The 16,442-nt window shown below is 39.1% G+C and overlaps 1 protein-coding gene across 1 annotated transcript in view; it reads right to left on the reverse strand.

Moving 5' to 3' along the window:
- Positions 1 to 259: 259 nt before the first annotated feature.
- Positions 260 to 16,442, reverse strand: part of PLCH1 (phospholipase C eta 1) — a 204,414-nt gene continuing 188,231 nt past the window's right edge. The window contains exons 18-24 of the mRNA XM_077750100.1: positions 15,916 to 16,040; positions 11,307 to 11,391; positions 8,556 to 8,702; positions 8,236 to 8,315; positions 6,682 to 6,741; positions 5,796 to 6,150; positions 260 to 3,420 (exon numbers count right to left, since the gene is read on the reverse strand). Of these exons, the coding sequence (XP_077606226.1) occupies positions 1,340 to 3,420; positions 5,796 to 6,150; positions 6,682 to 6,741; positions 8,236 to 8,315; positions 8,556 to 8,702; positions 11,307 to 11,391; positions 15,916 to 16,040 (2,933 nt within the window). The 3' untranslated portion in view covers positions 260 to 1,339. The remainder of the gene's footprint in view (positions 3,421 to 5,795; positions 6,151 to 6,681; positions 6,742 to 8,235; positions 8,316 to 8,555; positions 8,703 to 11,306; positions 11,392 to 15,915; positions 16,041 to 16,442) is intronic.

Below are 16,442 nucleotides of genomic sequence, written 5' to 3' on the forward strand. Positions count from 1 at the left end.
GGATTATTTTTAAACTAGCAATAGCAACACAAAATGCAAGAAACTCATTACATTTGATTTCTTTTCAAGTTACCTTATAAGTATGGTCTTTAAAGGCATAATGAAAACACTCAGAGACATAAATTCCTGCTTCAACCTATCCCATGTAGAAGCTATCTTCTGCTGCGAAGAGATGAAAAGGAAAATATTTCTGAATGCTCTGGGCCCCTTACTCAGCAGTCATGTATGAGCTGCAGTTGAAAAAATAAAACTCACCAAGTGTTTAAAAATCTGCTTTAATCATATTTCCATGAATTCCAAGAAGAACATCATTGCAGTTCATATTACAAAAAAGCAGAGAGGGACATCTGGACATGCAATAAAAAATGGATTCACAGTGAAAATAACGTATGTTGGTACTAAAATATAGTTACGTGGCTCCATGAAGGGAAAAGGTTTCTTCTAATTACCTATTTACTTGGATTTTATTATGAGAAAAATGTTTTTTTGCTTGACAGCTTCGGGGATGTTTTCAATCTGTGCTACTATTATTGTTAGCATCTGACAGAAGTCCCTCACTCTGAAAGCCATTATTTGCAGTCTATAATTTAATCAGAAAATTCAAAAGTACAACAAATAGCTTGGCAACTGTGTTCTTGTTACATACAAAGCCATTAGCAAAAATATGTAACAAAATTTATGTAAAACAAACAATTTTGTCTATATACAGAAGTCTCTTGCTCCTCATACCCTCCCAGCCTACTCTAAAATGAGAGCGGATGGGGTGGGGGTAACAGCTACCAATCTCCTTTGGACTCTTACTCTGCCTGGGGTAGAGAAATCTTAAAAGGTAGGGTAACTATTTCAATCTTTTCGCTGAGTTATCAAATGCATTTGGGCTTCTCAACTAAGGAGGAAAACTAGGAATGAGGACAATGGCTTTCAAATAAAGAACGTATCCCTTTGTCCTTTGCAAAGTTTCTTAATGAACTCAACAATTAGAGAGTAAAACTGACTACGTTTGTGACTGTGATCTGAGGACATAGAGTAAAGGGGGTGGTAGAGAAACATACGCACATCATAACCCAAGCTGCTGAGAAGTTTCACATCTAGGGCATGCACATATTTCATACTGAGAGCATTTACACTTCAGAGAAGAGAGATCATATGCACGTGGGAAATGTCACCCCACTCTATATACAAACGCATAAACAGGAAGAACATGTGGAGTCAAAGGGAGACCAAAACACGAGTTTAAAAATACATTTTAAAATCATTTCAAAGCCTAGACCATATTTACTGAAAACTCTGACAATCTACAGAATACCTTGTAAACATCGAAAATGCAGCTTTATGTAATTCACAGTCTCAAAAGAAAGTAAATTTCTGGTTTATCATCATTGTTTGGCTCGGTCTGCAAGACAGAGCTCTCCGAACAAAACTGGTCGACGTAGCCAGGGCGCAAGGCTGCACACGCCCCTTCGGGGATTCCGCGGCCCTCTGGGGCCCCAGCTTTGGTGCTCCTCAGGTAGCCTGCGATGTAGGAGCCGGTGGAGTGCCGGTTTCCGGCGGGCAGGGGCGCTGACGGTTTGTTCCGAAGAACCACTCCTCCCACGTGGCTGGGGTTTACCCCCTTTTGCTTGTTGGCTTCCTGCTTTTCCTTGGCGCGGCTGGCAATATTGCGCACTCTGCTCTGACTTCTGGATGACAGCTTTCTGACCAGTGCCCTGGGGAACTGGCTGGCATCCTGCTTTGAATAGAGCACCTGACAGCCCTCTTCCTGGTCAAAAGACACAAGCTTCCGCAGCTGCTCGGTCAGGGCGTCTATAGGCTCTAAGGACTTTGTCTTCACAGTCACACCCTTCTTGTCTCGGATGCCGGTTGTAACAAAGCTCTTACTGATACACTGGTACTTGCTTTCGAAGTTGCAGGCGATGTCCTCCGACGTTAGGTCCCCCAGACTTTTGGATTTGCAAGGACTGGGCAACTTCAGAGCAGGCAGAGGAGGATGTGTGGGCTGCTTGGGTGCGGGGGCATGCGTGTCTTCATCACTAGACAGGGGCACACAGGTATGGTTCATTTTTGCATCGGAATTTGAGCAGGTGTTATGCATAAAACCAGCATCCTGATAGGCTAGACAGGAAACACTTTGATTTTTGACATCTTGAATACTGTTGAATATTTCAGAGACAGAAGGGTGGAGAGTCTCTTTACAGTAGCCGTTTCTCAAACCTCTTTGAAAATGTTCCACCACATCCTGACTGTACTTCAGCTTTAAAGGAGAATCAAGGTGACTTGTGTCCTCTTTTCTATATTCATAGGCTGTTGTAGACAGGTTTTCTGAGTCCCCATCCATTTCCACGAGGCTGCTCTCTCCAGAATTTAAACAGAGAGTGGCATCGGCTAGTGCTTCTTCCAGTGTCAGGTCTGTGGAAGTGGCAGGGCTGTGGTTCTTTTGCATTTCCCAGTCTTTTCCATTGTTGGGACTTTTTGGTAACCAGCAGTAAGAAGTATTAGAGGACCCAGGCAGGCTGTTTTCCACAGCCCCCATCTTGGCCTTCCCAGAAAGGCTGTCATCTGGTTTGGTTTTAGAGACAGGAGTGCAGGTAGTTTCGCAAACCGTGTGCGATGCGTGTTTGGAGGTCTCGGGACTTGAGAATGCAGTCGGCTCAGGAGATGAGCACAGGAAGGAGGACTTGGGTTTTCCCGTGGAAAAGTCAGGCCTAAAAGGCATTTTCCCATCCAAGGGGGGCAAGGGAGAAGGACTTGACATCGCACCGACGCTGTGGAGATGAGAAACTACTGTGAGGTTTGCCTCCTCAGTGGTCTCCTCACATTGGCCAATCAGTGCCGAGATGGAACTGCCAGGCTCACTCTCATTTGTTAAAGTGACATTGTCAATAAGATGGGAAAGTTCACTCTCCTGCAGAATGGCAGTGGAATGTGAGTCAGGTATGTCAGAACAGAGCGTAGAGACGTCTGACAAAGAAAAGGAGGTGGCGGCCTGGCCCTTACCCCAATGACCTTCCAAGCTCTTAATCTCCAAATTGCTCTGAGAAAAAATGCTTCCTGACAACGTGCTTTTCTCTCGCACACAGCCCCCAGCATTCCCATTTTCCTTGGTGTTCACACCACACAGACCTTGTGTTGGAGTAACGGCAGGATCGAGAGCCAAATGCTGCCTCGGGGAGAGGGACTGGCTGGGGCACTGGTGTTCCCGGCAATCGCCTGACACGTTTGATTTGGCTCTCCCACCCTCAGGACCTGGCACTCCCCACCGTTCTCCCGTGATTGCCATGTTGGCAACAGAAGTGGTGGAGTTCCCTTGGCTGATGTCTTTGTGGAGGAGAGCGCTAGAGGAAGAGGACAACTTTCTGTCGAAATTTGGAAAATGTTGGTCTTTGATACTTGCCTTCCCTTGTCTTCCATCCTTATCTTCTGCTGAATGAAACAAAGAACATTTTAGGTAACATGCATCGCTTTTTGTAGGCCCTGCCAACACTCATGTTTGTCTTCAGACAGACAAATGGAGAATGTAGATCTGTTACATTGTGACAGAATATAGTTATGGATTGCAGAGGTTTGTAACAAAGTGTCTGTGTGATGAATAAATGGTAAACTATATTTATAGGAATTTCACTGAAGCTTCCCTTTGAGTATCTATTACATCAGCTAAGGATGTAATATTCATTGTCAAAAAAAAATGTCAATGAGTTACCATACTTTTACAGTGACGATTACCTTAAGTTGTTTCCTATTCAGATTTGTACTACACAGAAGCATGGCAATAAAAATAGAACAAGACAGTTCTGTTAAACAAAGTGCTGTGGTACCTGCAAGCAAGATACTATAAGCTTTCAAAGTTACACATGTATTAGTAAAAATCACAAATCATATTATTTTAAAAAACATCTTGGCAAAAGAACTAATTTAATCAGGTCCTGAAGCAGATTGGAAGGTGCAATAAATGTGTTAAAATACCAATATCTATTGACTTTGAGATGTAAAACTAGGGACTTGGTCACCGATTCTATGCTAGTGCTAATATCTAATTTTTGGTATCCATATTTTTGGTTTTAACACACAAATTTCATACTGCATTCCCCCTAAAAGAGGCAGTAAACTACCAGGCACCATATGGAAAGCTATACAAACACAAAATTCACAATAATTTAGGGCACTCCATCATGCTTAGGATAATGCTAAGATAATATCAAATGTTCAATTATTCTTGATCTAATTAATAGTTTTTTTAATGCTTTTAGTCAGGATATATAAAAAAAGAAGAATTAATTAACTTATTAAATACCTTCCTAACTAAAGAAAATCCATCATAAAAAGTTTGATAAACCCAAAAATTATCAAGAAAGACATTAAATATCCTATGATTTTACCAGAGACAGCTACTGTAACTGTTTTTAGAGGGACAGAATTATATATACAATTTTGTATTCTGCATTTTCTCCACTTATTTTTTTTTCTTCCATTATAACTTGAATCGTTGAGTGGTTATGTTTCTATTGCTACTTACGGTAGCAATAGAAGCCACCTCTTGGAGAAGCAAAGGTTTTTCAAGTAAAGAAGATGGCTTCTCATATAATACACATGAAAATGACAAACCCATATAGCTGTTAAAGGGAGGAAATACACATCAAGTAAATATTGCTTTCTGGATTAACAAGTATTGATTTCTATTAAGTGCAGATTTATTTTCCCCAAAAATGGGGTTTTGAAATAAATTTTAAAGCATGTATTTCATCTCTTCTCCGACACTGCTCCTAGCAAAATTTCAAACTTTTAAACTCCCTTCCTCTCTTCAGATAAGCCATTCAAAAATTTGTCTCACTAGAATATCTTATAATAAAAATCCACGTAAGGAAAATGCAGTTTGTGAGAAAACAGACACTGAAATTAGATTGTATGATAACAGGAGCATTTTGCTAAAGTAAACAGATATCATATCATACGTGTCTGACATGATCCTGATTTAATTAAAACTCTTGTTGCAGAGACCTCAAACGGACAGTCTTGATGCTTAAATTACCAAGGGCAGGCGAAGGAGTCACTGACAAAACTAAGGAGCTCTTGCAAGGTACCTTGCAAAGTAAGCATCATTCTTTATTAAGTTCTGGACATGACTGAAGAAGCGTTATGCTCAAATTGAGGAAAAAGATGGGTAATGCTTAGTCTCTATGCTTGAGGAGCCTATAACTGGACAGGGACCATAGACATGCTTCCTTCCCTGCCAAGACCAGGGAAACGAGACCACAGGAAAATATCACCTGAGCTACCTCTTGGAGAAGCAAAGATTTTTCAAGTAAAGAAGATGGCTTGTTTTTAATAGCTGGCTTTACTTCATTCCCCATAAACATTTCCAACCATGGAAATGTGTTATACGTTGGGGAAAGAAATGGAACTATATTCAACCTCAGAAAAATCACTATAATTCTATTGAACCTCAGAACTATCTGTGATATTTATACCCACTTGATAAAACAAGATCTCTGCTCCTATTTCATAGGTTTCACCTCCCTGTACAGCACCTCACAGATCCATGGGATCTGCACCACCGCACCTGATCGCTCCCCTATTGGTTACAAACGTCATTGTTATTTTGAGCCTTTAGGTGACTAGGAAATAGCTCTTCTACCACCCTCTTCCCAAAGTTTAAAGTCTGGTCTAAAGATAACATTAAAAATTACTTATATTTTAGTATATTTTCTACTTTGACTATAAAATGTCAACCAAGTCATAATGGTAACCAGGAACCAAAATATGGCTTCAAAATACTGTTAGAAAAACTTAAAGCATCTTACCCAGAGAGTTTTCTTTTCCTTCAGCGTCTTTTGCTGTTTCAGATACAGGCAGTGACAAAGCCCCCAGTAGACTTTTGTCAACAGGCATCGAGACAGGGCGCTCTTGCAGACTCCGTGTGGTCCTCCTCAGGACACCATCCTGATCTCTTGCAGCCTCAGACACAGAATCCTTTATCTCTACCATTTCCTGGAAGCCCATTTTGCTCTTTTTTCTGCCTTTGGCAGGAGCACTGGCTGTGCGTCGCAGAATTCTATCTCCAATTGATCGTTTCCGAACATAATGGGAATTGTTTTCCGAAGAACCATGCCTGGGATTCTTATTGAACAATCCCTTCAGACCCTGGAGCTGTCTGTTCTGAAGACACAGAAGAATGAAGCACAAATTAAGCAAATCCCATTGTGGCAACCACTTGCCTTTTAAATGACAGCTCCATGAAAAATGAACACAAAACAAAATTTTACAGCCACTGAAGTATATTCAAACCAAGAAAATGGTAGCTCACGGCATGTCTACATAGCACCATGCACATCTCCCATCCAAGTACTAACCAGGCCCGACCCTACTTAGCTTCCAAGATCAGATGAGATCTGGCACGTTCAGGGTGGTACGGCCATAGACCATGCACGTCTTATGGACTTTACTTTGTGAGGAGGCAGCCTTCCATTTTCACAGCCAAGCTACCCAGAAGTTTCCTATCCAGAGATGATGAGGTGATAGGAAAAGTTTCCACACTTAATAGACTGTTATGAACTCCAGCTGTCTTAAAGCAACAGATGCACGTTTCGAAGTGGTAAGCAGGAAATGGAGTGACATGAGAGAGCATGCTGCCATAACCATTTAAAAGAAATATGTCGGCAAGAACAAAGCACCATGCTGCGAAACTACCTTTGTAGCTCCTAGAAAGTGCAATATAGTATAACTGGGGTTGAGTATTAAAGGGCTCCACTGCAAGGGAAAGAAACAAAACACAACAAAACACAATTTGGGCTCATTCAAGAAAGTGGCACAAGTAAAAATCAAGGAGAAGAATAAAAATGCTTCTATAAGCCCTTTCTTCCACTTTTAGTGAGTTTTAGTCACAGGTTCATTCACTGCTCAACTCATCACCTCCACATTGTGGATTATGTATTCCAATCCAAATACACCTTGAAAGTAATATATAATGTGAGTTGAGGGAGACATCTATTAGGAGAATGGAAATCCTATGGAACACTTTCTTTTTCACATTTTAATTTATTTCTGGCTCAAGTTTTAAATACATTCTGAATATCATTGTTTCCCTCAAGCCTGATAAATGTTAGAGATACTACTTTGTTAACCTGGGATTCCTAGAAATTCAAGAATCATTTTTGAATGTTTACATTTATGTGCATTTGTGCCAGAGGAAGCATTTCAACAAGCAGCATGGGCAGAAACCGAGGACTGAACACAGAACATCACAGAATAAAACTTCATTACTCTTAGAAATTAGAATCCTTAGCGGTCTCTCTTATACTAGCTAATGTATAGCTAAACATTATACCCCCCAACTCAGCCTTAATTGGTCCATTCCCTAGAATTTGGCTTGTAGTCATAATAATATTAATGTTAACCAACATTTTTGAACATTTACTATATGCTAGGCAGCTTTCTAAGGATAAGGATAGCATATTTATGAGGTAGGTACTATTTTTACCCTACATTTGCAGCTGAGGAAGCTAAGGCATAGAAACCATATAGAAGTCTACAGGAGACTTTCTCATAAAGAGTACTGGACATTCCTAGGTGCTAGTCAGTGCTCTTACAGTCCCTCCGAATCACATCTGGTCCTGGAAATTCATTCCAGTGGCCAAGTCCCCAATTACTTGGCGTGCCTACAGGACAGCCTATTGATTTGTAAACCTCAAGTGAGCTGTGTACTGAAGAGAACAGCATCAGGAGAAAATTAGGATACACTTTTGCAGTCTGTTTCTTAAAAGAAAAGAGTCCTTATAAAGTCCTTAAAAGTCCCATGGGTGGGGAGTTTTAGGTTTACAGTTAAATACAATGGCACCAAATAAACGCCTCCTGTCTACAACTGGCTGGAATCACAGTCTGGTTAGTACTCACAATTCATCTAGGTCTAATTAAGTATTTACATAAAATCTAATGTTTGACTATATATTTCTTGTTTTAGTGAACAAATGATCATCTGAGAGAACAGCAGCTTTCCCATAAGCCCAGAGAGCCCCGCTCGGTGGAAGGAATGAGTATACCCCCCAGAACAATGGAAGGAACACAGCGGATCAGGACACGGACTGACAGGATAACTCACTGGGCTTGCTAGACTTCTCAACAGTTTTCTGCTAAAGGGTAGCTTTGTCCAGATGTATGTTCCTTTTAAGCAATTAGTCAAAAAATAAGTTTGTTAAGGACCGTATTATTGTTGCATTTGGCTTTAAGCCCTATAATCATTCTTACCTTTCCATAGATTTCATTGATTGTTATGTGGACAAATATGGATGCTTCTGTCAGTCCTTCTAAATAGACATGCCGGTAGCCTGATAAAAACAGAGAAAATAGTTCCTTTTACTTGAACTTACGTTTGGCTTTCCCATGGGCACAACTGAATTAAGTATTCGACTTTACTATAATTCTTTACATTGACAAAACATGTTAACACTCATATAATGCATAGTTTACATATCATAAATGCCATATGTTATATATATCACATATATTAAATTTTCCAAAGAAAACTGAATGGTCAGCCTAGAAAGGAAAAGCCAGCCCATACCTACCCGGCACTAAGCTGCTGAAGGTCACAGTTCTTTGTCCAACAAAGTCTCGTCCAATTGGATCATGATCCCACACAAGGAACCGAACCAAAGCTATTTCTGGCATGTGTACTGTAAATGTCAGGGTTTCTTCCCACACAGGGTTAAATCCTCAGAGAAATAGGAAGAGAAAAATCAGAAAAGCAAAGGGCATGACAAAAAATGAATTGGCAGCATCGTCTGCAAAGCAGACTGAAAATTGCTTGCAGTAGTTATTAAACTCATGAAGATGACCAAGCCACTCCAAGATGCCTTACTGAAATAAAGTCTTGGAATTTGCTCCATTGCCAGAAAATAATTGGTAGGAAAATTGCCTTTAAATGATTACATCAGTTCTAATAATCTTTGATGCCAAATTGCATTGTAGGGAAAGTTCCTTTAGGCAATTTCAGAACGCTTCAGAAGCTCAAAAAGTACCTTTAGTAGTGGTCTAAGAATAATGTTTAAGCCAAAAAAAAAAAAAAAAAAAAAAAAAAAAAAAAAAAAAAAAAAGAAGAAAGAAAAAAAGAAAGAAGAAAAGAGTGGTACCATTTTACTAAATAGGATTAGGCTTCTCACCCACAAAAGGTTCTGCTGCTATAATAATCGCCAGCAAACATTCTATAAGGTCCAGGGCAGATTCCAATGCTACTGTACACTTGGTATCTTATTTCATTCTTATAGCAATTCTAATAATTGCTATCCCTCTAATAAAGGGATATTTATTATTTATCCCTAATAAATCCTTCCCTCCTCCAAAGGTGGGAAGACAGGGTTTTTGTGTTTTTTTCTAATTCAGAAAAAATACATATGATTTTTCAAAACTATATAACTTTTTAAAATTATACAAGTTGTAAATGCTTATTGAAAGATAAGAAATGTAAGTATTTAAAAGTCATTTTTTAGTAGAGAAAACTGATATTCTGAGAAAATAATGCACCTAAAGTCACTCTAGTTACAGAGCCGAATTAGACTATACGCTATTGTTTTCCAATGGCTTCCCATGAATCTAGACCTTAATATATGAAAGATATATTTTCATAGCCATTGAAAATAAATAGAAAGATATAGAATTCAACTCATATTCTCAAAGCAAAAATGCATTTATTTCTTCATGAAATTTTCTCAAAATAATTATATAAACTACTAAAAATTCAAATACTCTATAAATTTGTTTTCCTTTACTATAAATGCAAATAAGTTTTATTAAAATTATGCATTCAGGAGGCATCAGCCACTTAACCCTATGAAATGCCTCATGTAAGGAAATAATTATGGGCACTGAGCTGTCCCTCCTGAACAAGATGAAGAGATTGTGTTTTTGATAACTTACTAATGACCTCTCAATTACTTCTGAAAGTAAAACAAAAACAAAACAAAACAAAAAACACCAAAAACACCACCAATGGGCATTGGTAGGAAAATGCACTATAAGAAGTTTGCTTCCTTTAAGCATGTCGTTTCCTAAAGTAATAGGTTTATGCTACTCTTGAACCCCCAAATTCTTTCAACGAGCACTTAGATAATCTCCTCTTAGGGTCTCACTATGAACCTCTAATTTCTTGAATGTTTTGAGCATTGAGGTTTAGATTTAGAGTATTAATGACTAGAGACTGAAAAAAATAGGTATGCCACAATGTTTGTCATATATATGAAAAAACACCATTTAAGAAGATTACCAAGAAAAAGACATGAGGCTTGGGTACAGAAAGCTTTGTTTTATATCACGGCCAGAATACAACAATGCTGCCCATCCACCAGATGTACATTTTAAGAAGCCAACTGGCCAGAGCTTGCTGCACTTGCCTTTAGCATTTTACATGGTCCAGAAAAAAATGAAAACTCATCAAGACACATAGGCTTCACGAATGAGAGCTTTGAAGCAACTTACATCATGAAAACATGGAGGTATTTTCCTAAATTTTAACCCAGCCCTTTAAAATAGCATTTATTGGGGTGCCTGGGTGGCTTAGTCGGTTAAGCGTCCAACTTTCACTTANATAAAATAAAATAGCATTTATTGGGGCACCTGGTGGCTTAGTCGCTTAAGCGTCCGACTTCAGCTCAGGTCATGATCTCATGGCTTGTGGGTTCGAGCCCCGCGTCGGGCTCTGTGCTGACAGCTAGCTCAGAGCCTGGAGACTGTTTCAGTCTGTGACTCCCTCTCTCTGACCCTCCCCTGCTCACACTGTCTCTCTCTCTCTCAGAAATAAATAAAACATTAAAAAAAATTTAAAATAGCATTTATTCTCTTCATTAGAAAAAAATAATAATTTGCTTCAAAAGCAAAGAATTTAAGAGCCTAGCTTACAACATCCACCAAAACATACCATGCATCAATCCCACATTTACCCAGTTTTGTGTGTTTAAAAGATTTTAAAATAAAATCCAAACAGCAGTTATGAATTTTAGGGATCTGTTTCTTTTCTACATAGATAAAATTTTCTTTTTCAGTACAAATTTTATTTTTAGAGCTTCTTGATTAAAGCAAACAGATTACTAGGGCACCTGGGTGGCTCAGTTGGTTAGGCATCAGACTTCAGCTCAGGTCAATGATCTCATGGCTCGTAAGTTCAAGCTCCATGTCAGGCTCTGTGCTGACAGCTCAGAGCCTGGAGCCTGCTTCGGATGTCTCTCTCTGCTTTTCTCCGACTCACACTCTATCTCTCTCTCTCTCAAAAAAAAATATATATATAAATAAACATTAAGAAAAAAGTAAACAGGTTATAATCTTACCATTGTCATCTACTACGCGGGTTTGATCTTTACAGCAGTCTACTGGCAATCCAATAATTTCAACTTCAACAAAAGGATCAATGATCTACATAAATAAAGAGAGTATTATTACAACCGATACATTTCTACATGTGTGTTAATTTGAGACTATTGGCCACATTTCAACAGCAAACCATTTTACTAGGTGCTTACTAAGAAAGAGAAACTATACAACAGATTTAGATATATGAAACAGAACTAAAAGATTAATTTTTGTTTGCCAATATTTACTGAAGCTACACAAACTTTAATAAACCTACAAGTCCAGTTCAAGTTCAATACCCAACAGAAATGAGAGCTTTTGTCCATGCTCAGAGAAGCTATGTTCATAATAGTCACACACTGGAAACAGCCTACATGCCTATCATGAGTAGGATGGATGAACTGTGGATTATTCATTTAATGACTATCATACAATGAAGAAGAAAAAATTCTGCTACACAGACATAATGTTGAGCAATTCAGACATAAAAGAGAATATACTGGGGGCGCTAGCTGGCTCAGTTGGAAGAGCATGCAACTCTTGATCTCGAGGTTGTGAGTTTGAGCCCCACAGTGGGTATAGGAATTACTTTAAAAAATGGGGGCGCCTGGGTGGCTTAGTCGGTTAAGCGTCCGGCTTTCTCTTAGGTCACGATCTCACGGTTCGTGGGTTCGAGCCCCGCGTCGGGCTCTGTGCTGACTGCCAGCTCAGAGCCTGGAGCCTGTTTCAGTCTGTGACTCCCTCTCTCTCTGACCCTCCCCTGCTCACGCTGTCTCTCTCTCTCTCCTAGAAATAAATAAAACACTAAAAAATAAAAAAAGAAATTACTTTAAAAAATGAAATCTTTTTTAGAAAAAGAATATATACTGTAAGAGTCCATTTACATAAAAGTTGAGCACAGCACAATTAATTGGTTATGATGGGGGTTGGTGTTTAATTTAGAGGGTGCATATTTCCTGGAAGGGTGAATAGAAACCTTCTGGGGGGTCCTCAGATGTTCTGTTGCCTAAATAATAATTAATCAAGCTCTCCACATTTGATTCATGCACTTTAATATGTTTAAATCAATTGAGTACTATAATGTGACTTTAAAATTTTTTTAATGTTTACTTCTGAAAGAGAGAGAGAGAGCGAGCGAGCGCAGGGAAGAGTAGAGAGAAAGGGAGACACAGAATCCAAAGCAGGTTCCAGGTTCTGAGCTGTCAGCACATAGCCCAATACACGGCTCGAATTCATGAACCATGAGACCATGACCTGAGCTGAAGTTGGATGCTTAACTGGCTGAACCACCCAGGTGCCTCATAATGTAACTCAAAGTATCAGAAAAAGTAAAAGATTAAAAAAGAATCAACAGAAAAACTAAACACTTAGTCTTCCTTCCCACATCCCCCACATCCCCCACATCCCCTCTCCTCCAGAAGGGATCCTGCTTTTTATCATGCAAATAAGTTCTTTTATCATGCAAGTTTTGGATAATGAGCAATGAAAGATTGAAACCTAAAGAGTCCACAGAAGAGCTTGTCTAAAAGTGTAAAAGGAGAGAGTTACTAAGTCTAAGAAAAAGTCTAAGAAAAAATGTTCTAGGAACTGGGGAAATAAGGAGAATATGGAGTTTTGGGGGGAGCTTCAGGGAATAAGAGCTAGAAGAATGTGGGAAAAACATGCTGAGAAAATTGGGTGGATACATATACTTTTTGTTTACTAAATAAACTATGATGCTTATTCATTTTCAATCAGGCATTTTATGCTAGAAGTTTGTCCTTTCAATAGAATCCTGTGCTAAAACTGAACAATTGGGTAGCTCAGATTTTGGGGGGCAGCTAATGAGTAGGACTTCTGTTCATAAGGAATTCAAGAAGACCACAGACGTGAAGAGCAACTTCCTGCTTCAAAACTTGGCTCCTATGCTACCTTAGGCAAGTATCTGTGCTTCAGCTTCCTCATCTGCAAACCTGAGACACCAGCATCTGGTTTCTCATAAGGTAATCCAGCTGAGATGCTGGAAGAACAGAATCGGATGGTGGCAGCAAGACTGGAAAGAGATGTGGGCAGGAGAAGTCCAAGGAGATAGTAATTCATTAGATGTGGAGAGCAGAGACAGATAAAAATTTAAGATGACAGTCAGTTTTATGAATGAAAGCAAGAACAATGGTTATTTCATTCTCAGGTGGATAAACAATGTGAGAGATCATGGGTTGAGAATTCAGGGAGCCTGGATAAGGGAAAAACTATATCTTTATTTTATCTTTATGTTCATTAGCTTATTACTAAAGCCAATATAATAGTACTGGGATTGTAATTTTGTATCTGGCAGAAATCATGGATGCTTTTGTGTCCTATTACAGTTGTTGCAGAAATTTCCATGTATCATCTACATTTATCATGGCTTCAAAATTCTAATAGTTATTAAACCAACCCCTAGATCCTGCTATTTATTGCATTAATAGATACATACATGCATGTCATAATTTTTAATATTTTGATAATTGAATTTCAATACAACTGTTTTCCAGGGAATCCCTACAGATTTTATTTTATGCATCTAAAAATATTATTCTGAGAGGGGTCCAGATGGGCACATCAGATACCAAAGGACTCCATGGCTCAAGAAATGTTGAAATATCCTGATAGAGAACCTTGTAAGCCAAGTTAAGGAGATTGGGTTTTATTTTAATTACAAAAAAAATTTTTTAAAAACCCACCTTTCCTCATACATATAAAAAATTAACTCCCCACACTGTGTATTAATTACAAAGGTAAAGAGATAACTAGATAATGAAAAACATCTGGAAGAACCCCCCTTATCCAAGTAACGTGATCAATCGCGGAATAAAGTGACATCACACAGCTCCTGATGTGATGCACTGAGAAGGACACAACATTGCCCAGGGAGTCCTCCTGACAAATACATTTATGTTTATTCCAGTCATGAAGAAGCAATCAGGACATTAAATTCATATTGAAGGACATTCTGAAAATAACTGACTTGGACATTTTGTAAAATGTCCATGTCATGAAAACAAAACAAGAAAGCTGGGGAACTGTTCTAGATTTTAAAAGGACCAGAGAGGGGGACCTGGGTGGCTCAGTGACTTAAGCATGTAACTTTGGCTCAGATCATGATCTCACGGTTCATGAGTTTGAGCCCCGTATCAGCTGTGTGCTGACAGCTCAGAGACTAGAGCCTGCTTCAGATTCTGTGATTCCCTTTCTCTCCAACCCTCCTCTGCTCATGCTCTGTCTCTCTCTGTTTCTTGAAGATAAATAAACATTAAGAAATGCTTTTAAAAAAGGACCAGAGAGAAATGTCAAGTAAAAGCAATGTGTGATCCTTGATTGGGTCCTGAATATATAAAGAAAAAGAGAAGATATAAGGACAATTGGGGGATAATTGGAGACAATTGAATATAGATTTTATATTAGATAATATTATTGCTTCAGTGTTAAAGGTCATGCCTGTATTGTGGTTATACAGGAGAATGTTCTTATTCTTAGGAGATAAATGCTGAAGATGGTAGGTATTTAGGTGTCAAGGGTAATAATGCCAACAATGTATTCTCAAATGACTGTAAATAAATGCAAATATGTGTATTTGCACTTATGTGTATATATACATACACGTACAAATATACTTCTGCACACACATATAAATGCATCACACATGGAAGAGAGAGAAAGGAAATTTAGTAATATAAAAAATTTAGTAATTTTATTAGTGAAGCTAGGTGCTGGAGATATGGCATTAATTTTACTATTCTTGCAATTTTTCTGAGGTTTAAAATTTTTCAAAATAAACAGTTGGAGAGAAAAAATAGGAAGTGAGTCTTCATTTGGCAAACAATGAAGAAAAGAAAGAAGGAAAGGAGAGGTAAGGATGCATTTTCTGCCACTGCCCAATTACTCTTGCTGCTTCGAGGAGGACAGAATGGGCACAGGGAGACCCGTCAGCTGGGAGGCTATTGCAGCAGAACTGACGAGAGACCACGGGGGTGTGGATTAGGCTGGAGGCAAGAGAGATGGAACAAATGGTCCCATATGAAGCTCCTACTTTCTGAGAAGTAGGACACGGTGCCATCTGTCGAAGATGAGAAGGAAAAGGATGAGAACATAGGCCTGAGGAGAGGGAGGCTGGAATTGGCCACTACGGAGATGGAGAAGGGGAACGAAGCCCGACAAGGTGAAGTGGATGGCCGCACAGCATCACGGGTCAGCTAAGATCTGCAACAAAGAATTTATGGTGATACCCAACAGCAGAGCACTGTGGTGTCTCCAGTCAAAGTTCAAGATCCAAAAATGTTGGTTTAACAAGTAGGAGTGGCCAAGAGCCTGGGGTGAAAGACCTCTGAGAGGAAGGACATGGGCATACCTCCAAAATAGAAGGTACACTGCATTCCAGAAGGAACTGTGTGTGCTTTGCCAATAAGTCAGTTGATATCTGATGAGCTGAGGTCAGTGCTCATTTATGAACACATACACATACAGAGAAAGAGAGTGAGAGAGACAGAGAACTCTGAAGATATTTCAGATAAAATATAAACACAATAAAATAATCATGTAATTATCCACTTGGTCATACACATGGCTTACCTCGCCTCGGTCTCCAAACATGGAGTCTGGAGGTTTGGGGAGTTGCTGTCCACTGATCACTTTCAGGATGAGCTGCTTTTTGGGGTTTGCAGGAAGTGGATCACCAGAGAAAGGGTTGAAAGTACCTAAGCCAAATAAAGCGGAGGTTAAAATCTGAGGTTGGTAACATGCGAACGCACACACACACACACACATACACACACACATCCTTTAAACATGTAGAACAAAGAAACAACAAGTGCTGAATTACAACAGTGTTTCTTAGAGAAAAGAAATGGCGACATAACTATTAGTGTGGCTTTTGCTTGAAGGCAATGCCAGCTGGCATTTCTATAGCTGTAGTTTTTCTAGGATCCATGCTCCCAAAGACAAAGGAATGGGCCAATTTGAAATGTTTGTGATGCAATTATCAATCATGGCATGAGGGAAGGGAAGCATTTTATTGGAATGCCAATAGTGTAGACAAAGTGAGTGGTTATGTCAGATTCGAATAATCTAACTTAAACTATAGTAGGTATAGAGAGTGA

This window comes from Crocuta crocuta, unplaced genomic scaffold, assembly GCF_008692635.1.
Source record: "Crocuta crocuta isolate KB4526 unplaced genomic scaffold, BGI_CrCroc_1.0 scaffold19, whole genome shotgun sequence".
Classification (NCBI taxonomy): domain Eukaryota; kingdom Metazoa; phylum Chordata; class Mammalia; order Carnivora; family Hyaenidae; genus Crocuta; species Crocuta crocuta.